Source organism: Coenobita brevimanus, chromosome 89 (assembly GCF_032717465.1).
Source record: "Coenobita brevimanus isolate Jiangsu-jjx chromosome 89, ASM3271746v2, whole genome shotgun sequence".
Classification (NCBI taxonomy): Eukaryota; Metazoa; Arthropoda; class Malacostraca; order Decapoda; family Coenobitidae; genus Coenobita; species Coenobita brevimanus.
Window position 1 is genome coordinate 26,353,521 of NC_137042.1, and position 25,361 is coordinate 26,378,881.

General features: G+C 41.5%; 1 protein-coding gene across 1 annotated transcript in view; it reads left to right on the forward strand.

The window, feature by feature from the left end:
- mus101 (mutagen-sensitive 101) overlaps positions 1–13,097 on the forward strand; it is a 43,638-nt gene extending 30,541 nt beyond the window's left edge. Inside the window, exons 13-18 of the mRNA XM_080281506.1 lie at positions 2,936–3,901; positions 6,629–6,753; positions 6,952–7,302; positions 8,052–8,305; positions 9,471–9,677; positions 13,007–13,097. Of these exons, the coding sequence (XP_080137632.1) occupies positions 2,936–3,901; positions 6,629–6,753; positions 6,952–7,302; positions 8,052–8,305; positions 9,471–9,677; positions 13,007–13,046 (1,943 nt within the window). The 3' untranslated portion in view covers positions 13,047–13,097. The remainder of the gene's footprint in view (positions 1–2,935; positions 3,902–6,628; positions 6,754–6,951; positions 7,303–8,051; positions 8,306–9,470; positions 9,678–13,006) is intronic.
- Positions 13,098–25,361: the final 12,264 nt, after the last annotated feature.

Below are 25,361 nucleotides of genomic sequence, written 5' to 3' on the forward strand. Positions count from 1 at the left end.
GAACAACAGCGAAAATATTCCAGTTTCCACTCTGGTCCTGGAGAAAAATTATCATGACTTGTCATTTGCTGGTAACTGCCATAACTTCATTGTTATTAATTTGCAGCAGTTTAGATTGCAGCTTGAAAAGAAAGGTGAAAACTAGAAATGATAACAGTAATTAGAGTCATAGCACTGATTAAAAGAATTTTTACAATTGTATTCTCTGTGTGGCAGTTGCTTCAGTGATAACACCACTGAGGTAATGAGTTTTTTTTTTTTTTTTTCCCCCCCCTACAGTGCCACTAAAGAGAGTATGATCGTATCTACTCATTAATTTAACGGAGTTTGTTTGCCTACCCTCATTGGCTATTACTGTTCCAATTTTGCCGGTCATCATCATCATCATCATCATCATCCAGACCTTCTTTCCCACCCTAGGGCAGGGTGAGGAGCAGCAACGTCCAGATAGCCCAAGTTTGCTCAGTCCAATGGGCCACGCCTCCATTCACTCATCACTCATTCCCCAAAGTCCTGGCTCTATCTGGTATGCCAAAAACATTCGCTATATTTTGTAGGTTCACATGTAACAAAAAATATGGGACATCTTGTACACACAATTTGTTACTCCAAAGTTACATTATTTTTAAACATATATTTAGATCCAGCCATTCATTATTCAGTTCTTTAATGCCCCATCAGGAGCATAGGAATCCAGGGCTAGGCTACTTAATCTCAATATTTAAGTTAAGGGTGACCACTTCTAAGATGGAAATCCTTACAAGTCCCATCTGGTTGAAGCACCTTAACTCACTAGACCACCAGGTGTCATTTGGTTGTTTGGTTAACACCCAGCAGATGGTTTCCATTTGGTTTGTCACACTCAGTGTATAGTCACCTGGGGAGAGAGAGAGAGAAAGACAGACAGACAGGCAGAGACAGAAGGCAAGAGAGAGTGGAGGCAGCACTACATCGAGTGCGTGGATGATGTGCCCCCACATGCCACATTGTATTTAGATCGTTTTCGTTTTCGTTTTTAAAGGCTCCAACATGCTTGCATGTGTCGGCCTTGGTCACCTAATGGCGGCTCTCCATGCTGCACGATCCATTGCAGCCTCCCTGTTCAGTCCCTTAACCCTAAGGTCACACTTAATGACCTCGTCCCATGTCTTTCTCGGTCTACCCCTCATAACCCCACCCCCAATATTAACACTTCTCACCTTCCTCACCCAACTATCATCCCCCATCCTCTCCACATGTCCAAACCACCTCAATCTACCTCTCCTCATCACAACACCAATACACTCCAGTCCCATCCTACCTCTCAACTCTTCCATTGTAAACCCAGCCCCTCCAGGCCTTGGACGCAGGGACGCACTGCACATCCACCTAATCATTGTCATTTCTGTACGTCTGAGCCGGCGAATGTCTTCCTCCTTCACTGCCCAGGTCTCACTGCCATACAGCATTACACTCCTAACACACGCTGCATACAAAGACCCCTTAGCACGTAGGGAGAGCCCCCTCAATGTCAGGAGAGGCAAGAGCTCCCTGAACTTCTTCCAACCACTTCTCACCCTAGCCACAGAGCTAGCTCCAGCCCCACCTCCAGCACACAACATGTCTCCTAAATAACAAAACTCTTCCACACACTCAAGAGATTCACCAGCAAGTTCAATCCTTTCACGTCTGACAATCTCCACCTGCTCACCCCGGCACGCCGTACACATAAAATCAGCATTATCTCGCAGTCTACCTCTGATACCACTACATCTCTTATGCACCCATTTATCACACACACCGCACAAGATGGAATTACTTCCCACGCCCTTGTGGCAAACTGCACATGGCCACTCTCCCTCGTCTTTGACAGTACCGCCACCAACCCTAGATATCATCACTTTTGTTTTATCTGCATTTACCCTTAAACCCTTTTGCCCCATACCATCTCTCCACTTCCTAAACCTTTCCTCCGCCTCCCTTTCATTCTCTGCAATCAACACCAAATCATCAGCATACAACAACTCCCACGGGAGTCCGTTTCTAAAGTCACGTGAAAGGGCTTCAAGTACCATGATAAACAACATGGGACTCAAGACTGACCCCTGATGCACACCAACATTCACGGAAAACTCATCACTCAAATCTCCATTCACTCTCACCTGGGTGTGAGCACCCACATACATGGCCATAACCACCCTAACCAGCCACTCCTCCAAGCCAAGCTTTCTCATTGCCCACTTCACCACCTCTCTAGGGACTCTGTCAAAGGCCTTTTCCAAATCAACAAAAACAAAATAAAGATCCCTTCTCCTACCAATATATTTTTCCTGAAGCTGTCGAACAATGAATATGGCATCAGTGGTCCCCCTACCTGGCATAAACCCAAACTGCATCTCATCAATATTCACTCCTTCTCTAATCATACCTTCTAAAACTCTCTCCATTACCTTCATTATCTGATCTAAAAGCTTTATACCTCTATAATTCCCTCTTTCCAGGGCATCACCCTTCCCTTTATACACATTTACAATTACACTCTTCAGCCAATCATCTGGGACAACACACTCATAAATAATCCTATTTATCAGGTCAGTGACTAAACTCACCCCTATATCGCCTGAGGCCTTCAACATTTCCTAAAATATGTGTTGCACACAATCATGTCCGTTGCCTCCCCAAACTTGAGTATCCTTTCCCCTTCTGCATTCCTTAGACCATATGCACATCCCCCATGCACTCCTTCATAACCTTGGGCTGCTTCACCTACATTTGTTCTGTAAGCACCATATCACAAATCAATAGTTTGTGCTGCTGCACACACTCCTCACTTCCTATAACTTTAACATCCCTCACTAGATACCTGATGATTCAATACAATATTGTACTGCATATTCTTCATTGTTATATTTACAGTGTTAATGATTATAATAGCTACTGCATACTTTCCTTACAGTTTACCCCACCCCAGGAACAGCAGCAAAAGCAGGGGAAGAAAGCCTTTCAGAAATGAAGACACCAGAGACCCCATATGGCAGCACCTGGTACCCCAGTCCATCCCCACGCACACGAAAGCGGTTCAAACGCATGATTGATGCTATCCCTGACCCTCCACAGGATCCTAAGCCGTTGCTGCCAAGTACACCACTTGAAGCTTACAACAAGAAGTTTGTCAGTGAGGGGCGAGAATTCCTGAAGAACTACAAGATCAGGAAAACACCAGTATATTTGCGCAAGGATAAGAAGACTGAGCAAGAGGTAGAGCTGAGAGAAGAGGAAGAAGCGGTTGCAGCAGACCGTCATGGCCCTCTGACAGGTGTTGTTATCTGTACATCACGCAAGCTTCAGGAACAGCAGAAGGAATTGTACAAAGCTGTTACAGCCCTTGGAGGGGATTACCGCTGGGTGTATGACCCCTCTGTAACTCATTTCATATTCCAGGGACGAGAAAATGATCTGTCCAAAGATTTCAGGCAAGCTCGAGATGATGGAAAACTTATAGTGGCTCCAGATTGGATATGGATGTGTCAAGATGAAAATAGTAGAATAGATGAACACCTTTTCCCTCATACACATAATCCCAAGATGAGTCTTTCTCTTGTTGGAGGGAAGAGTTCCCCAGTGAAGAGGAAGAACAGACTAGTAAGGAAAAATAACAGCGATGTGGCACAAGAAGTAGAAGAAACTCAAGGCGAAGAACAGAGCAATGGGAGTATACACAAGGAAAAAGAAGAAAAGAATTCTAGTAAAGATGAGGATGAGGAGGAACGAGCAAAGATATCCAAGCAACTTGAAGAGATAGATGCATTAGCCAGCAACAACATAACATCAGGCCGCAGGAGTGGAGGAGTTGGGAGAAACTTGTCATTGACCGACCGGATGAGACATACTCCAACCAAAACCATACCAGTTGACACACAATGTAGTGAGTTAATTTGGCAGTTCTTTAGAAAAATAGTACAGTATTTATTAATAAAAGTTACATAAGTTTAGGAAATTATTTGCCTAAAGGGAGTATGGCATTAAGATGGGAGATAGAGAATTCTTTTGGTATTCTTTACCCAGTGCATTTGACTGTTAGTCCTCAGACTACTCACCTCCAAATCTAGCTCCTGAGTTGCCTGACTGGCATTATATTTTTTGCCATATATTCTGTCAGCACCTCCCAGCCTGTATCATCACCTGCGTACAAGTTTTTGCAGCACGTCATAGTTCCAGGAATAACAAAAATTCTTAGATGCAACTCCATCACCACACTTTTTGCACTGACTCCACTTTGGTCATTGGAGACACATTACATTCTTAGGGCTTTGTGATACTACTACATCTCTGGTGTTGCTGTCTTATTCTGCTCTCATTGTTGAACATCTTAGATGCTGAGACACACTGCTCTTGACTAAGAAGATAATTATAACACGCTATTTTGGCATCCTAATTTCTGATCTGCAAGCTTTTAGAGTAGCAGCGGCATGACTAGATGGGGTGGAATCTAAGAACCAGATTTCTTTTTACATTGATTGACCCACACTTAAAGTATGAAAGCCTTCACTTATAATTTTAAAAAAGGGGGGGTCCAAGTTAAGCATATATTATTGGTTATGGTCATATACATAAGTAGGACACCTTGTGTATTACTGCAGGACACTGGAATATGACCATATGAATAATACACCAAAGGAAAGTTGTAAGAAAACTCATTGTCATGCAAGGAAGAGTACCGTATGAAAGGTTTTTTCATTCATTCATTGCCAGACGCCATGTATCTCAAATGGGGTGGCCAAGGGCTTAGAGTTAATTGTTTTACAGGGAGGGGCACTAATCCTCCACCAACCCCACTTGACACGTAAGAAAGGTAGTCCCAGATATTTCTTGTATGGTAGATTAAGAATGTTTTGCTCGGTCTGGGGTGCCAAAACCCCATGGAAGTGCAAACAAAACACTGAAAGCTTCAAAGGAAGGCATCATGCATCGTAAAATAGGACACGGAGTAATGTATCAGCTCCTTGGCGCCAATCAGAGATCATTCTTCTAGTTGCCACTTATAATAGCTGCTTGTGATTGTAAGCAGTCCAGAACCACTTCCTTGGGTGCCTTCCAAAGTCATTTGGTGTGAATGAGTAATTGCTTTCTGTGTGTGTGCGTGTGTGTGTGTGTGTGTGTGTGTGCGCATGTGCGCGTACGCGTGTGTGCGCACGTGCGTGTTTTGTGAAGCAAAGAAGGGAAAAGCGTTTGAATGAAATTCGTAGGTGTCTTAGTTTGATAGGGCAGGGAACATTACAGTAGAAGTAACCAAGTTTACTGATTGTAGACTGAGAAGATTACTTGGCTAAATAACTTGCAGAAAAAAAAAAAATCCTAGATAGCAGGCATAACATTTGTAAAGTAGCTAACAGACATTTGCCATTATCTGTTTATATTTCCTACTACGTATGACCTCCAGTCTTCCAAGTGCAGTGTGTCAGGCATCTCAAACTGAACAGACCTTGAATTTGGTTTTTTTTTTTTTTTTTTTTTTTTTTTTTTTTTTTTTTGAGGGAACAGTCATGTGGGCTTCTGGCCTGTGGTTCCTACTTCGTTGCATTAAAAAGAAAAAAAAAAATCTAACGTAATTTCCAATGAGAAGGGATGGCACAAAGGACTGTGAGTATAGTGCAATCAGCAGCAAGCAAAGTGCACAAAATGGCCTCCACCTACTTTGCAGTCAGTAACAAGCACTTACATGCTGAATGTCCAGAATTTCCCATGTGTAGAAAGTGAGAATGGAAGGAGGAAATAATATAAATGAGTCTGTTAGAGCTACCTTGATAGTACAGGTATACAGTATCTAAAAAAGAATATAGCAGATAGAGGCACACAAGAGAAAGATAAATGTGCACTGCAAAAGCAGAAGAGAATCAGATACATTACAAAATAAATAAGGTAAAGCACAGAGAACCATGGAACCTGTAGCTATAAGTGCTTATATCAAAAAGGAAGTAAATAAGCATGATCACCCCTGGGCACATGATTCACTATCCCTGTCATAGAGAGGCTCACCAATGTTATCTTTCCAGGTTTCGGGGAGGAGATGGGTCTTAACATCTTTTTGTGTTAAATGTGGAGGCATATGTGGTGGGAGGAGACCTTCTTTACTGAGGGAGCAGGCTTTCTCAGTCAGATGGAATTTTGAATGAATGAGAGATTATGCAGGGTGTCTGTGAAATTTGTTATTAATTGTAGTTTTTACTTTCCTTGTTGGTGTGCAGCAGGAGCACACTTTTATACTGTCAGAATCATTTTCCTTAATCACTTAGGCAGTTAGATCCTAGTTCCAGCTACCTGCCAGGAGAGTGGAGAATTTTCATAGAACAGTAAAGACATTAAGGCTCACATGCTTTGTGGAACTCTTGAAGTTTCATGCAATTTATCAAGCACAGTGGACTCCTACTGTTATTTGAAGGGTTTCCCTGTGCATGCGATGGCAGTTATAAGGTAAGCAGAAGCACACCCTTCATAGGTGCTGTAACTGCATTAGGTATGGGGAAGATATTATATGATGTTGAATTGTGTGCTGTTGCTTTTATAATAGCTATACAGTATGTTGCGCACTGTAAATGATATTGCCATTTATATCCTTTATCTATACTGTGATTTTCCCTGATAATGGCAGTGGAAGTGCCCGAATCCCAGACCACAGCCATCACATGGGAGGATCCCCAGGAGCGTGAGGCCAGACTTCACCTCCAGCATCAGCTGACCAAAGATACTCAGGAAATCATCAATAACAACCATAAGGTCAGCCACAACATAGCTTCCCTCCCCCCCCAACACACTCTGAGACAATAACTGCAGATAAATTGTGCATAGTTTATATCTTGCCAGAGCTCTTGTAATGTTGTTGTGCAAGTATACAGTTTCAAGATAGAAATCCTTAGTGATTTGTTGGTAAGATTGTTAGTAGAGCATATTATAGTCTGACTTATTTATTTACAGCTGTTGTCAAAGGAGATGGAGAATGAGAACAGAGAGAGTGATAACAAAGAGAACAAGTCATTAAAAGAACCAGGTATGACCACAGATGGCGCCCATAACAACAAGACTTCTTCCAAGACACTCGTATTCATGCTGTTGGGAATGAATGAGGAGCGATCCCATTACACCCAGCTTGTGGAGGAGCTGGGTGGTGTGGTGAGCCAGGCAGATTACTTTGATCCATCCACCACTCATGTCATTACGCCAAGACCCAGTCGCTCAGAGAGGAACCTTGGGTCCATTGCATCTGGAAAATGGTTTCTACATGATTCATATCTTGAAGAATCCAGTCGTCTTGGTTATTTTGTTAAAGTGAGTCCTTTCAAAAATTGTTGTTGTTGCTGCTGCTGCAACTGAACTCCAGTCTGGGCCGACCTCAGGTAGCAACTGTCTCTTTGGGGCTGTCCTACAGGTACAGTATAGTATGGACACTGTAGGGAACCAGCACCCCCTTGTGGTAGACAGCTCCATACCAGGGTCTGACCAAGGTCCATCTCCAAGGTGAGGTACAGGGAAATATGAGGAGGTTCGGCACCTTGGTGGACACCTCAGCTGCTCTGCTCCACTCGATGTGCACAGTGCCACATCATGTAGGCTCCCCATCAGTGCCTCTGTGAAAAGTAAAGTGAAAGAACAGAAAGCTGAAGGGTTAGATATGAGAGTTATGTGTAAGTTTCAGGAAAGGAATGATGCTGATAATACCAGGATATGGAACTTGTGATGCAATTTGATGGATTAACTGAGATTAGTTCACCTTACTTTCCTCTAACTCCATTTTTAACTTGTCATTTAAACCACAAGTATGTCAGTATGTAAATGGTAGCTACAGCCTGGAATGGAAGTAAGAATTTTTAAGACAAGATTGATGTATAATTGGAGCTACCACATTATTAATATCCTTGGGTAGGAAAAAGGTCGTGATGATGACAATCATGATCATCATGTCCAGGAGTTTCCCGTGTCATTATTATGCCATTTGTTAGGAGTGGGTGATTATGATCTATCCTTTTGCATGTACAAAACTATTATAATGTGTTAATTTAGGCAGTTCTCTCCTGCAGGAGGAGCCTTATGCATGGGGTAACCCAGAAGCTACTAGCCTCCCCAAGCTTCAGCCTGGCACCACAGAAGCTCAATTAGCAACAGCTGCCTGGCGGTGGCGACAGATCATTTATAGGGGAGTTACCAATGATAATGTGGGTACTGTGAGAGGAGCCTTTCAGTCCATGACAGCCCTTATCTGCAGTTCAGCAGAGCGAATCGGAGCCTTCACCAGACTTATCAAGGCTGGTGGTGGCAAGGTGGTCAAGGCCAGGTGAGTATGAGCTGTAAAAGAGGAGATTGTGGAACAGTTATGGAAGTATAAGAAAAAGAAATGGTCAGATAATTAAAATGAATATATTTGCTGTAGACATACCAGTAGTTGCGTGGAGACTGTTACACCCAAAGGGAGGACTATACTCAGTTGAGGATTGCACCATGCTTTGAATCAAAGAATAATTTTATTCAGTTAAAACCACCATACCGCATTCCGAACCAAAGGGTAATTTTACTGAGTGAAGCCTGGCAAACAGATCTCTTGAACTTTTCCCCCTTGACAACAAAATTCAAATATCACTTGAATACAGTCAGATATTATCTCACCATATTGAGCTTCCAGGACTTTCATTGTGCTTCAGGCTGTGGTTGAGGCCACATGTCTCTCTTTTTTTCCTTCGCTCTCCACCCCACACACTCCCCTAAGTGCCAGTAGCTGTTATTTTTAGTCTGAGGAGGATATTGAGGGATTGTTGATGAAAGTGTGTTGAGTGATGATAGACAATTCAAAGGTGTTACTGAGTAAGCAGTGAGAGTATAAGCCTTCTGTGCTTCTTGACATGATTGAAGAAGGGGTTGATCCTGCATTCATACTGTTAACAAGTTGCCTAATTGCCTCCTCTCTTCACTCTCAGTTCTTTTCTGTCAGTTCATTGAACCACATGTGTGTCTGCCCCTCCTTTTCTCTTTACCTACAGATCTGTTTCAGATATCAAATGCAGAATATTTTGAGTTAATCCATTATTTTTTATGCATGTGTGGTAGATTCTTATCATGTTAAGCCCAGTTTTTTAAGTGACCTACAAGTTAATGGTCCCTCATACTTGACAGTGAACCGTAATTTATAAGAGCCATATCCAGCAAGTCAAAATTGTTCATCTGGTTTGGCTTTTTAATGTTAGTAAAACAGTTTCATTTTTCACACTGACTTGGGGGAACTCAGGTGCAGTAATTATTGTGCATGTTGAGAGTAAAGAAATATTTCAGCTACTGTTCAGTATGTTGTATTGACATGTCACAGTACTTTGTTGGCAAATTTTTTGCCAAAATATTTTAGTTGTTGATTTCCTTATTGACTGTGTGAGTGAATAACTCCTGTTATGATAAAGAAAGCTTGAGATATGTCTAGAATATTTTTCCCTTGACACAGAGATATTTTCTAGGCCCCCTTTCTCTGATGTGAAGGATATAACTCACTTCTTCTGGGAGCCTAACAAGACCACAGAGAAGGTGGACCTGGCTAATTTTGCTTCACGTCAGATCCCCTGCCTCAACCCTGTGTACCTAAGTCATTACCTCATCCAGGAGGCAGCACCCAATGAGTCTGAGCACTATGTGCCTGAGTACAGAGACATCATTACAAACATGAGGTAATGCAGGATTAAGTAATAGAATTCTTTGGAGAGGTTGATAATGACATAATGTGCTATGCATGTCTTAAACATTATACAGTACTATACTTGTGGAAATATTTAAGCTTGATAAAATATTATCTTTGCTGCATAACTTTCATCTTGTTCTTCTGTGCCATTTATGAAATGTGCTTCCCCAGTAAAGCAGTAACCCATCCCTAGAACAGTCTACAGCTTATTTTTTTGGCAGCTTTGTATTTAACTTTTAAAAGTTCATGTACTGTATATGTTTAACGACAGTGCATCTTCAGAGAGATAAACCTGTACAGAAGTATTACAGGCAGATTTCTTTTGCTGATTAGAATAATTTTCACAAACCTGATAAATTTCACACTTACATTCAGCAGAGTGTTTTTGTATATTTAAATATGTAATTTATATGAGCAGCTTTTGTCTACTTTCTGCTTTGTATTATTTACAGTTCTATTTTTCATTCTAATTGTCAGTTTCCTGTGCATATCGTTTTATTAATGCTTTGAAGGAAATGCATGATTGCAGCTAGGTCTTTCAGTGTCAAAATCTTATACAGACATTTTATGTTAAAGTGCATGGCTTTTTGAGCTATTCAGTCACAGTATGATTGTATTTTGAGTTTCCTTTCTGTTCTGATTCATATCACTAAATTAGTCAGAGAGGCTGAAAGTTGAGAAATTGAGGATCAAAGACATGGCAGATGAATACAGGGCCAAAGTAGGGGAGGAGTGAGAATCAGTGAATTGGATTGAAATGGATCTGGACAGCTTGTGGAATGCATATAGGGATTGCTTAGTTAGGAATGCTAAAGCGGTATGTTGTGTGGCAAGAGTAACATTAAAGGAGAAAGGTATGGCATGGTGGGATGAAGAGGTTAAGAGAGCAGTGGAGGAAAAGGGGAAGAAGTGGCTAGAGTGGATACAGGACAGGGGTTCAGTTGATATAAGAACTGAATATATTGAGAGCAAGAATCACATAAAGAGACTAATGAAGTGGAAAAAGGAGGAGGTAAATGATGATCTTGGAAGAAAAGTGAATGCAAATTACTCCAAAAATAGGAAGTCATTCTGGAAAGAGGTGTGGAGATGTAGAAGTAACAGTGGAAAGAAATGTGAAAGTGTGAAGGAAATGATGATCTTGGAAGAAAAATTAATGCAAATTACTCCAAAAATAAGGAGTTATTTTGGAAAGAGATGCAGAAATGTATAAGTGACAGTGGAAAGAAATGTGAAAGTGTGAAGGATGTAAGTGGTAGATTATTAACCCATAAGGATGAAGTAAGGACCAGATGGAATGAATAATTTGAAAGTCTGATGAATGGGAATGGAAAGAGCAAAGCAACTGTTAAAATGATTGGTTTGGGGGTGTACAGAGAAGGAATGCAGTGCTAGGAAATGTGACATTCGAACAGGTGACGAACGCTGTGAAGCAGCTGAAAAATGGGAAAGTAACTGGGGATGATAAGGTGTATGCAGAGATGATTAAGTGTAGTGGAGAGAGCAGAATGAAGTGCTTGTTGGAGATGATGTAAGAAGGCATGGACGTGTGAAACTGTGCCAGTGGAGTGGAAAAAGGCAATGATTGTACCCCTGTACAAAAATAAAGGTAGGCGAAGTGAGTGCAAGAATTATCGTGGCATAAGTCAATTGAGTGTTGTAGGGAAGGTATATGGAAGAATTATTATAGAGAAAGTAAGAGAGATATCAGAAGTCCTAGTGAGTGATGAACAGGGTGGCTTTACTAGTGTCAGAGGATGTGTGCTTCAAGTATTTGCAGTGAGACAGATAGTGGAGAAGGCTTGTGAGAAGGATTATAAGGTGTCTATGGCATTTATGGATGTGTGTGTGTGTGTGTGTGTGTGTGTATATACAGTATATATATATATATATATATATATATATATATATATATATATATATATATATATATTGATGGAGTGATGAGAGAAGTAAAAACACAAGTAATGGAGAGAGGGTTGGTGTTGGTAATGAATGGTGATGGATGGATTATCTCATTTGTTGTATGCAATGATGCAGTGCTACTTGCAAATACTGAACAAGAGCTTGGTAAACTAGTGTAGAACTTTGTAGATGTCTGTGAATGTTGGGCCTTGAGCGTAAATGTATAAAAGATAAAGTTATGGGTATTGAGAGAGAAGGTGACTCTCAGTGTGATGTTACAGTGAATGGAGAGAGACTGGACTTGGTAAGAATTCAGTTACCTGGGTGCAGTGATAGAAAAGAGAGGAAAATGTGCAAAAGAAGTGGAAAGTAGAGTGACACAAGGAAAGGAAAGTAGCTGGTGCTATGAAAGCTTTTGACAAGAAACAGAGGCTTGAGTGTTGCAGCTGCACGCAGCTTACATGAAGAAGTGTTAGTGCCAACTTTAACATATGGATATGAGACTATGGTGTGGCATGAAAATGAAAAGTCGAGCATGAGAGCAGTGGAGATGGAACTGCTGAGGAATGTATGTGGAGTGCAGAGGGTGGATAGGATATGGAATAATGCAGTGAGAGTGTACTGAGATGGTATGGGCATGTGGAGAGAATGGATAACAATAGAGTGGTGAAAAAGGTATATCTGAGCGAATTTGACGGATGGAGGAGGTGAGGTAGGCCAAGAAGAAGGTGGAGGAATATGGTGGATGAGTGTGTGAGGAGAGGTATGGAAGTTGGCTAGGCTAAGGGACTGACAGGAGATCGAGCTGGCTGGATGAATTTTGTCGAAGTTCATAACCAGGGATTTGGCACCCTTATATAATGTGACAGCATTCGGATTGGCTCTGTCAGATTGGTATATTTGAAGCTACAGCACGTGATGAAATTTTTTTTTTTGGGGTGGCCTATCTGATGGAGCCAGGACTTTGTGGGCTTGAATGATGAATGAATGGAAGCATGGCCCATTGAATTGGACAAACTTTGCCTGTCTGGACATTACTACTCCTCACCCTGCCCTTGAGTGGGAAAGGAGGTCCGAATAATGATGATCTCCCCTGTTGCATATGAATATGTAAAGCTGTGTTAGGGCTATTATCTTTGAGTAAATATTTTGTCCTTTCCCTGAAAAAACTTTCTAATTACTTAACTTGCATGACAGCAGCGCTCAGCAGTGGGTACAAAACAGGTAGTAACTAGTGAGAAAACAGCTGGTGGATTGTATTCACCTTTATGTTCCTCAGTTCTGAGAGGGAATAAGGCAAGCATTCATCTTCAGTCATTTGTATTCCTGATAAAAACTCTGAAAAGAATTGTGTCTTACATATTTTTTTGTGTTGTTACATTTTAAGTAGTAACAGTCTCATTTATTTTTCAGTACGCCTAATCACAGTATGATCAAGAGGAAGAGAAAATAAATGTGGAACCAGACGTAGTATTGTTTTAACAGTACAGCACATTTGTTGATATAGAGAAGGATTAAATATAGCTATTTGCAAGTTTTATCATTGGTTTCATTCCCCATTTTATGAGAAATGAATGAAAATGAGCACTTTTTGTATGCAGACAGGACAAAATATTTTCCCAAATGCACTTTATGCTGCATACAAACCCAAAGACCGCTGTTTATTGTTTGTATGGCAGGATCTTGTTTTGTAACTTAATTTCATGATTTCAAAATGGTCAGCACTACTCTAAAATTCCCAAATTCACATTTAGCAAGTTTTTGTGTGTGTGTGTGTGTGTGTGTGTGTGTGTGTGTGTGTGTGTGTGTGTGTGGCAAATAATAGGAAAAAAGACTACACATTTTAGGAGTATTTAACTCAAGGAGCAGTCATAAACTTTGTTGCTGGTGATGTCAGTCATTCTCTTGCATTCTATCCAGACATTATGCTGCCTGGTGCCCAAATCTGTTTTGCTTTTTGAGAGAGAAAGAGGGAGAGACTGCTTTCATTTTGCTCAGTTTGAAAGAAAAAAGAGTGAAAGATGTATCTTTAGTTATGGATATGAAATATTTCAGTGGTGATGGTGATGCGACTAGGGCCATTCAGGAAGCTAGTGCAGAAAACAGGTTATTTATCACTGAACTTCATGTGATCAGGAACTCCCCCTCCAGGGATGGATTAATAAATTGAAAGTGCATTGTGGTTTTGGATATGCACAATACACTCGTCAGCAAATGTTTAAAGGTTGGTGTTATATTAATTTTATGTTTCATGTATTACTATTACAGAGTATAAATAAATAAAGATAACAGGCTGGCATTGTGACCAGTTGGCATTTTGCCTGTTTGTACGAGGTCTGTTCAGAAAAGGTCCAGCCTTAGGCTCTAAAAAAACAAATAGGTAACCTGTTGAGCCAGGACACTAATCCGTCTCAAAGTAGGCTCCTTCTGACTTGACAGACGTAGCCCAGCGTTCTTTCTACTACTTGAAACATTTTTAAAGTCAGTTTTCAGTACCTCCTGTAGGTGCTTCATCACATACGTTGTGATCTCTCTGATGAACATTGCCAAAGACATGGAGTGTGCAAACTGCGATCCAGACTTTATGAAGAGTGTTACCACTGGAGATGAAACTTGGGTGTACAGGTACGACACAGAGACTAAAGCACAGGTGTCCCAGTTGAAGTGTGCAGGGTTGCCTTGGCCAAAAAAAGCGACAGGGCCACAGCAAGGTGAAATGCACTCGCATGTTGACACTTTTTTTTTTTCTATTACCATGGTGTTGTGCATCATGAATACGCACCAGGAGGTCAGACTGTCAACAGACATTACCATCTCGACATTATCCATCATCTTCGTGACGCAGTTCAGCGGAAGATACCAGACCTTTGGAAAGTGGCACATTGGAAGCTGTGCCATGACAACACCCCTGCCCATTCCTCTCAACTGAATCAGGAAGTTTTGGCCAAGCACAGTATCCTGCAGGTCTTGCAGGCACCCAACTCACCAGACATGGCTCTGTGCGACTTTCAGTTATTCCCCAAGTTCAAAACTCAGCTGAAGGGTTCCCGATTGGAGACGAGAGAAGAAATGATGACAAATGCAATGAAGCACCTGCAGGAGATACCAAAAACCAACTTTGAAAAATGTTTCAGGCAGTGGAAAGAGCACTGGGCTACATGTATCAAGTCAAAAGGGGCCTACTTTGAGGGGGATTAGTGTTCTAGCTCAACAGGTTAGCTATTTATTTTTTCATGAACTTAAGGTCGAATGCTTTTTGAAAAGACCTTGTATACAGTTTTTTTTTCCATATTTCATAAAATTTGTACAGTACTGGTACTGTATTTCATGATAGTTTAGCACCATCAGTTAGTAGCAACATAGATGGTCTCACTGTTTACAGTTGGGTCTCAGTTATTTGGATTGTTTTAAACTAGCTAGCCAGCTGCTATCCATGCAGTGTTTGGAAAAGAATGCATATTAAGTTTTTCAGATGCTTTCTCTGTGTCTCAAGTGAATTGCACCTTCTTGTAATTGGAGAAGGTATTCCTCTGTTTGTCGTGTTTCATTCTGATTGTTTATCTTATATCATTTATAAAGGCTTCAGCATACTTACATATGTTGGCCCTGATCTCCTAATGGCAGCTGTCCATGCTGCTCGATCCGTGATAGCCTCCCTGTTCAGTTCCTAATCCTTGGGTTCACACTGTATGACCTCATCCCGTCCCAGGTCTTTTTCGGCCTTCCTCACGCAACCCTACTCCCAACATTCAAACTTCTTGTTTTCTGCACCCAGTTGTCATCCTTCATCCTCTGCACATGCCCAAACCATCACCATCTGCCCCTCCTTATCACAGCACCAGTACTCTCCAGTCCCATTCATCCACTCAGTTATTCAGTTGTAAACCTAGCCCCCCAGGCCTTGCATTCAAGGATGCACTACACATTCGTCTAATCATTGTAATTCCTGTACGTTTGAGCCTACGAATATCTTCTTCCTTCACTGCCCAGGTCTCACTGACATACATCATTACACTTCTAACACATGCCATGTACAAAGATTCCTTAGCAGGAGAACCCTTCCAGTGTCAGGAGAGGCAAGAGCTCCCAGAACTTCTTCCAACCACTCCTTGCCCTAGGCACAGAGCTAGCTCCATCCCCACCTCCAGCACATAACATGCCTCCCATATTCCATACATTTAAAAGACTCACCAGCAAGATCAATCCTTTCACACTTGACAATCTCTGTATGCTCTCCCTGACACACCGCATGCAGGAAATCAGCATTTTCATGCAGTCTGCCTCTAATACCACTACATCTATCATCCAACCACCTATCACAAATACTGCACAAGAGGGGAGTTACTTTCCACACCCTTGTGGCAAACCTCACATGGCCACTCTCCCTCTGCTTAGAAAGTACTGCCACCAGCCCTAGATATTTTATAGGGTATAATATAATTATGTGAGGTGAGCTGGTAAGAGATTGTGTACTGTTTTACAGGAAGTTTGAATGATATGAGTAGAGGTACACAAAGTGATGTCGAGAGGAGGCCGTCTCATTAAGTGTGTGTGTGGAGCATGTGTTGGTTGTTTAAGTGTTCAGATGTTCAGACTATATTGAATAAGTTGTATTGTGTCTGGGTCCTTTGCATTTGGATCACTGGCTATTATTGCACCATACTGAGGATGTGATGCAGCAGCTGACAAGGACAGGGTCTCGGCATCACATGTCAACAACATGTACACCCGAGGAAAGTTCCGCGTTATACACTAGCCCACCACTTCGAAATAGTAAATGTGAGACAAGTGGTAGCGAAGCAGTAACCAGCATTCATTTATCTGGTAACTGTTTGAGAAGGATGGAGACAGAAGAGGGAGGGGTAGGAACCATCAGCTCCCCCAGTCTTCCTCCTCCCTTAACCTCTCCCCTCCCACACAGTGGTACCAGACATTTGAGTGTCTGGCTACTGCTTCACTAGTGGTTGTCTCATGCATAAAGGTCCGAACTGGCAAACAGGTGTATAAGGCGAAACTTTCCTCAGCTGTACATTGTCAGTGACACATAGCAATACTGTACTGTACACACATCCCATATGAAGCATACTGTTCCTCTTCGTCCCCAGATATTACATTCTATTCACCCTCACTTTCATTTACCACCACATGGCAAACGATAGCTGAACTCTTTTTATCACTTCCCTATCACTGTCACCTTAGGACTGCGCTATCACCCAGAGCAACCACAGATCACATAGCAGAAAATGACTCCCCCCCCCTCCCCTTCGAAGAGTCTGGCTATGGGCCTGACACACACACTGCACCATCACAAAGCTCCAGCAGTTAGAAAATGAAATTGACTACAAAATTACACAAAAGAAAGCAGAAAACTTGGAGAGCCTTATAATAAGTCACTCCTGAGATCCCTTTTGGCTTTGAAGAACTCTGAGCAGTGTCACTAAATCATAAACAGGTACCTCCAAGGCCCATGCCATTATAACCTCCAACAATCAGCACATCCCCTCGTACAAAGAACAAGAAAACTTTCTTATGAACCACTATTGTAGCATAAGCCCTCTTACACCAAGACTTAGCGAACGTGAAAAGCGGTCTTCTCTGCATAGACAATCCTTTCCACTCGACTGAATATAACTCCTATCGCTTTAAAGTGGACACACAACATTATAAAGAAAAAAAAACATTATACAAGCACAGGGCTGGATGGCATTAGCAATCATACACTTGAAACATTTTAGACTATATTCAAGCCTGTGACCCAAAGGAATTGTTTTTTTTTTCTTCCGACTTTCAACATTGACTTCACAGCTCATTCCCCAAGACCCAGCAGTATCCCTGTGTGCCGAAACCTACAGTTCATGTTGAATACTACTACAGCAGTCTCACTTAGGGCTGGTGTAATGATATTCGTGGGGTGTGGGCTTTGTGGTAAATTAGTAAAATCTTGTTTTGATGAAATTCAAAAAAGTCGTTCCGTGCCTCAGTCTGAAATCGAATTACTGCATGTGGCTATATTTCTTTTAGTTGAACAAGTCACGGCATTGAAATCTGGACAAATAGTCGGTGGATATTTTAGTGAAGTGTGATGCTGTGATATGCCTTCAGTTAGAAAGTATTACACCTGTATTCCCAGTGTTTCACGAAAAATTACCAGGAGTGTGAACAGGGGAGTTGGATCCTCCTCCACACATCTACATAAAGGAGCGGAGATCATAGAGTACTGTACAACTGTCATGTGTGGGGAGGCTCCCCACATACAGCTCTTCTCAACAAGGTTGAGTCAAAGGCTTTTCGTCTCCTCTTACTGGCGTCCTTCAACCTCTGTCTCTTCGCCGCACAGTTGCATCTTTATCTCTTTTCTATCGGTACTTCAATGGTCACTGCTCCTCTGAACTATCTGTTTGCATCCCTCCGTCTCTACGACGGCGCGTAGCACCCGTCTAGCAACAAACTCTCATTCCATTTCTGTCCATCTCTAATAGTTAACTGTGTCTCCGTCTGTCTGTATTTCCTACTTCCTATGATCTCCAGTCTTTCAAACGCAGTGTGGCCAAGCAGCTCGAAATGAACGGATCGAGTTTGGCTCTTTTTGTGTGTGTGGGGGGGGGGGGCGATTTGCGGGCTTCTTGCCTCTGGTTCCTTCTTCCTTGCACTAAAAAAAATACCATTGCCACAGCTGCAAATAACTCCTTTGTTCATGTGTCATCGGGTAACACAGTAATTGCAGCAATCTTCTGCTATCAAATGCACCCCTAAAGAGCTTCAGAAGCCAGGTTCTGACATATATCGATATATATTACAAACTCATTTGTGCTTGGAATGTAATGAATAATGATAATGAATTCTGTAAAAGAAAGACTGAGATTGTGAAGGACTGAGGTGACATGCTTGGAAATTTATTGATCATACAATACGTCCAACGATAGTCCTATAGTTCCTCAGAATGAGTGATATCAACAAGATAATCAGAAATGACGCCAGTCAGCACTAAAGACTTTATCGATAAATCTCAGCCTAAGCAGATTTCAACGAGAATTGAAGAAGGGATCGAGATCCCGCCAGTTTACAATACTCGAACATAAGTGATTTCCAGGAGACAAGAACAAACCTAAGTTCCTGCCAATCTAAAATCGGTGGAGCGATGTCAGTGAGACATCAAGAACGAATCTAAATGACCGCCAGTCAAAAATAGGTAAAATGATGTCAGCGAGACAAGAACTAATCTAAATGACCGCTAATCTAAAACAGGTGATGTCAACTAAACATCAAGAATAAATCTAAATGTCCCGCTCCAAAGTAGGTGGTGATGGCAGCGAGACATCAAGAACAGACTTAAATAACTCTTATTAAAATAAGTGGAGTAATGTCAGCGATACTGTCGATACATCAGTAACAAATCTAAAGGACCGCCAATCTAAAATAGGTGGTGATGTCAACGAGACATCAAGAACAAGTCTTAATCACTGCCAGTCTAAAATAGCGAGTAGTGAACGAGGCATCATGAACAAATCTAAATGACCGCCAGTCAAAAATAGGTGGAGCGATGTCAACGGGACATCAAGAACAGTTCTAAGTGACCGCCAAGCTCTAATACGTGGTGTGATTTTCACGTTAAGAACAAATATAGATCCCTGCAAGTCTACACATTCCACACGTGAGGCAGTGGCAGCTAGCGAGAGCAGAGAGAGTGACGGCAACGTGAGGGCAGGGGGCAGGTGCTGGCTGAGGCAACTGGGGCAGAGGGCAGGTGTGGGCAGGAGAAGGAGCAGGGGAGTCAGGCGAAGGTCAGTGGGCCGGGGGCGAAGTGAATCGGGAGGGAGGGGGGAGGGGAAGAGGGGTAGATAGCGGAATGGGGTTGTGTGTTAAAGGCTTTGAAAATGTCAGAATGTCAAACACAAATCATGTAGTATGGCAGAAGGACATACATGAATTAAAACCGCGAAGGTGTGATGTAACTGTTGGTCAACGAGGGAAGTTAAAAGTTTTGACAAAATAATAAAGCAACATGGAGGGATGGCGGGGGAGGGGGAAGGGACAGTGGGGCACCAGGGCAGTGGGTGCAGCGGCGAGTTATAAGCTTGGGAGTTACGAGACCCAGCACGAGATTATGATCAACCAATCCATTATGATGCTTAAACAGGGGGTTTCTGGTATTATTATCTCTGCAATGTAGCCCTCAAATCTACCTGACAATACTTTATCACTTTCTACAGTGCCATAAACGACGTAGATTTCAACTAGTCTTTATCGCCACAGACCTAAAAAATAAGGCATAGTCCGAACGGCAGAGAAATTCTGTTGACATGAGGGAAGGGAGTGCGACCTTGTGCCGACGCGTGGCTGGCAGCCTCCAGTAATACCAACATTTTATATTGCTTTCGGGTACTTGCTGATTTCCTAGACCTGTAAAAATACAACTCGAATTTTAGATATCCGATTTATTGATAGTTTATGAAGGTTATATGAAAGCAGAAAAATTATGTGACAGTTTTGAACAAGGCCACGCCGGCATTTATTATAGACAGGGTGTGTGGTGCCCGTGTCCACTTCAGAACCTGAATCATTTCCCACGGTGTCCGGGGCCCCGCAGCGAGCGTACGGTGGTCGGCATTTATAAAGGATCCCAGTCACTTTCTACGATAAACATGTCTCAGTTCAAGATCATTATTATCAATTTTTTTTTTTTTTCCTCTTCACTTCACTCTGCCTATGAAGTGTTTGGTACCTGTATGAATGAAGACGGAGTAAACAAGCAGCCGTAAATATACATACATACATACAGTACATACTGTACATACATCATTTAATCCTGCGTTACCATATATATATATATATATATATAATCAAAGTACGTTTATAAATATAGCCTCTGCATACTCACCTCGGGCGGCCTCCATGTAAGAATTTAATAGCATGTCCATAGTTGAGACAGCAGATGTTTCTGTCACTGTCCTTGTACTCAGTAGGATATAATTAGAATAAAAGGTCTTTTGGGTGTGTCAGGTAGAGTCAGGATTCCGGGGTGGCTTGAATGGTGAATGGATTGTATGGTCAGTTTCACTGGGTATACTTTTAATTAGTTCCCTCATCATGTGTTTTCTTTTTCCTTGCTTTCTAGGCCCCACCATACCCCATTCTTAAGTGTGTGTGTGTGTGTGTGTGAGAGAGAGAGAGAGAGATTATTAGGACGATGGTGATGGTGATGATGTCTATATGTGTGGGAATATGGTGAGGAGAGTGGGCCAAGACGGTGACGTGGTGGTAAGGACTGCCCCTGCCACCACCTGCCCTTCTCATACTTGTATATACTTACCATAAATTTTCACCCGCACCGCTTGCATCATCCTGCCTTCTCTCGTAATATTTAACCACTGAGCTCGGGGATGTCTTTGTGTGTGTGTGTGTGTGTGTGTGTGTGTGAGCTGTTTCTTGACGATTTTATTCAGCTCATACATTTCGAACTGGAGGTTGGGATGTAAAACCCCTACAGTACATGATTCTTTCGATAAGTTAAATAAAATCGTCAGGTTGCAGCTAGAGTAAGCTTTAGGACGTCACCCAGTAAGAGAGAATAGATGATCACAGTGGTTCGTCACATAATTGTAAATGATAAACAAGAGTAACACAACCCTTAATTTATTATGCATTTAATTATATTAGATTCCATCACACTTAAATCACAGAATAATACAAAAGTGGACCCGGGACTCGTCGGCCTTAAATAAATTATATAAATTATAATAAAACTCCATTTAATTTAAGTAGTGCAGATATTTTGATGTGAAAGTTGCATAAGTACCTCTCGAGACAGGTTCCATCACGGTGCTAATCGTTATGCCATCTGAGCGGTTTGGTGGTAGACGGGGAATGTTGATTGGGGGAAAGTATTTATGACGCCATACTCTCGTTAGCGTAGGAGACTTCGTAGCACCTGTTCTTCAGCTATTTTGTGAGCATTTTACACGATATATTCTCTTGTATACAATTTACATCATTCTCAATATCGACACGGTTTGCACCGATGACACACAAGGGGATATTAAGGTGCAATGTGCAGAATATATCCTTGAACCAACTAGAATACGATCCGTTTCAACAGACTGAACTGAGATGCTGCTGAGAGTCGATGGCCATTTCTTCTTGTTGCATGAATAAGATCTACAAATCTCAAGTCATCGTTAATAGTACGAAGAGAATGGAAATTGTGAGCCAAATCGTACATCCGTAAAGTGAGCAAATACAGTAATATGACTGCGGGTACACAAACATACATCCAAAAATGTAGATGTTACGCGGTTAAAACTGCCCAGTTCTTGTTAACTAAGACTGTCGGAAACTATTATGTACAGCTTATGGACCTACTTTAATTCGATCGTGCCTCAAGAATATTCTTGGAAGCTACGGTTGCTTGCCCAGAGGAAGAGTGGAACATGATTTCTGCTAAGCCTGTTATGTTTCAGATAATGTTCCTCATACCTGTTCCTTTTTAGTAACCAGTGAGTCCGCGATATAACATCCTGTAACTGGTTAGTGCAATTGAAAGAAAAAATCTATATATATTTCTAAGAATTTACAACAGGATAGCTATATGCAAAGTCAGAAGATAAAATTGTCGTTTTGCAAGACCACAAAACAAAGAATTTGCGTACTCGACCCTCAAACTTATATCACGGAAATTTAATAGTTTCATGTTTTCCATAAATAGGTACAGAGCTCTTCACTTATTAGCCATGCTGTTAGCGACAAAGACTGCATTTTACTGGAAGGTCTGGAACAACTGCTATTTAAATTTGGTGTCTCTGGTATCTTTACTAACTTCCTCAGGCAGTTACGCACATACTCTGTTACTTCGTGGGAATATCCAAAGAGAGTGGAATGACTAGATAATCAGTAACGCTCGTGACCGCAAGTATGATGAACGAATTTAAATCAAGAACTGCTCAAAAGTCTAGCCATTGAGCTGTAATCTCGCCGAGAAATTCTTAACATCTCTTCCTTAGCAATGTGTTTTGGATATAATGCCTTTATGTTCTCCAGCATCTTGTTAACGTAACTTGCACCAATAACAGACTTTGAGGATGTAAAAGTGCACTGTACAAAATAAATCGCTGGAGAAGAGATGTTACGAAATCTTCCAAATCGACGAGAAAACGGGAATTCCAGAGGATAGAGGCGGAAGGTGACTAATATGGATGAGAGAGATAATACAGCAGCAGTAAAATAAGACCTTGCGTCTGAGTATTACCATAAAAAGAACGAGACAGAACCAAAAGGACTGATATTGTGGTCTCAATGCGTTTTTGAGCTAAAGTGTAGTGAGATAGGCATGGGTGCTAAAATAATGCTTTTGAAGATCAAAGTAATTAAAAATACCACAGAATCTCGTTTTTTAAGTACCTACGGCAAAATTTAAGTCGCTTGTGTATAACTAATGATACGAAAGTAATCAAGCATAACTTAAAATTTCATTTTTTCGATTTTAGAGATAAATTTAATGGAACACCCTGATATCTCAAGTGCTTATTAAGTAGATAGGGCAAGATTTAAGTAGTTTGTGTACGATTTTTAAGACGAAAGTAATTAATCATACCATAAAAAATCTCAGGTATTTTTAAATAGATACGGCAAGATTTAAGTAGTTTGTGTATGATTTAAGTAGTTATGGCACGAGTAGGCGGCACTGAGTCCCGGGTAATCACAGTAAACACACCACCACAGTGAAGCGAGGCGGGCACGGGCTGACTTCCGGCTTCACCAGCCTCTCAGTCTTCCTACCTCCCACACTGACTAACAGACGGATGCGGAGACGAAGGTACACTTGTGAGATATAATTTTTACTCACACTCTAACCCCTGTCACTAGCAGAAGGAAGATATGGTTACATACTGACTATAGATCTATCGTCCAGTGTTACGGTGACAGTTCCAAACTTTGCTAAGTCACTTACAAGAGAAGATTCTTTCTCCTGTGCAAAAGAGAAAGAATCCAAGACTGAGAGCCTACAAAACTTGTCTCAATGAAAACTGAATAAAATCGATGTAAAATTTAGCTATGCTTACATCGAGATGTCTGGACACATTGCATTTACTAAACTGGAGGCCATAGGCATTCGGAAAGACAGACTGAGGACGTCGGCTCCAGAGTTGTTACTCTTGTAGTAGACTGCTACTTAAACACTGGATTATAGGGCGTCGTTCGGTGTGAAACTCTGATTACGGCTTCATTCCAGCTAGTGGTAGGCATAGAGGGTGGACACGAACTGACTCTTGTGTCTTTATATCTCACACTTTCATATTCTTCTAGGCTACTATAAGAAAATTCGAACCGTAATTACATAATGGGCAAGATGGCATTATTTTTTTTTCTGTGTGATTTAAATCTTATGAATTTAGGCTGCTCAAACTGGCCTAAGGGAGCTGAAAGAGACGGATAGAGAAATGTGGAGTTGGTGTAACTTTTCCAACCTCTACTTGCCCGTTTTCCGCATTCTTAATTTTTTCAGTACATTGACTTATTTCTTGCTACAATTTTTTCAGTACATTGACTTATTTCTTGCTACATCATGCCGATTTTATTGTGCTTAAGAAAGTTCTCCGATATTGGAAGGGTCAGTGAAGATTGCATCCACATCCTTCAACAGGTGGACAGCTCCCAGGTTGCATATAATCATTTGAAGGTAGCAAGAACAAATCTACAATTGCATCCAGGAGAGTGGAGAGACGGAAGCCGGAGGCATGAGTGGTATTCTGAGTCGAGGCACCATGACACTATTTTGATTCTCTAGTTCTGGTCTGTAATGAAATAACCATAGAATCATTACAGCCCTGGCACATAGTTTTTACTGGAATGTTAGAGATATGATTAGATCTGTGGAGTGTACAAATGTTTATAAATCATGTGTGCCAGTATGTGTGTGATTACGTTTGCCAGTGTGAGGAATGTGTGAGATATCGTATGTCTAATTCAGCTTGACTGAGTGTGAGTAACCATGTGTGTGTGTGGGGGGGGGGGTAAACTGGCTTTACTGCGTGCGAATATGAATAACCATGTGTGTGTGTGTGTGCCCCCGTTCATACCATGGTGCCTTTCCTCTCACAACTTAGCCGGTGCATCAACATTAAGACTAAAACCCGTGCCCTCTCAGTGAGGTAATGTGGTGCAAGTGCGGGGGTGCTGGGGGTGCAGGTACATGGTGCAAGGTACAATGGTGCAAGACTAAAAAACATCACACACGGTGCAAAAAGTGCAAAACAAACTGGTGCAAGTGCAGGCAACACACGTGCAATTAGCGGTGACGGTTAGTGGCCCAGTCGGGTTAAGCGTACAGTACTAAAGAGGGGGGTACCAATAAGGGACGACAAATGGCGTTCTTTTAGGGGTAAAAAAAATAATAATAATAATAATACAGAAGATAATGAGAGATTGTAAAAAAATAAGATATGGACTTGGCACTTTGGGGGGAAGACACAATTTATGCGTTTGGCGATTTTTTGCGCTATATTTCCTTCGTTTTATTTTGCATTTTTCTTTCTCTCTCTTCTTTGTTTCTATCACCTTTTATTCACGCGTTTTTCCCTTTTCATGTGTTTTTTTTCTGCAACACTTGGTAAGGCAGTATCAAGAGGTGAATATGCATAAATGGGAAAGACGGTATGAAGCACCGTTACATTCCTCTCATTAGCCTTTCCATTTATCACCTCCGTTTCCATTTTCTTTTTTTCTGTACCACTGAGGGAGAACGCGGGATGTGATGATACATTTGAGATCATTT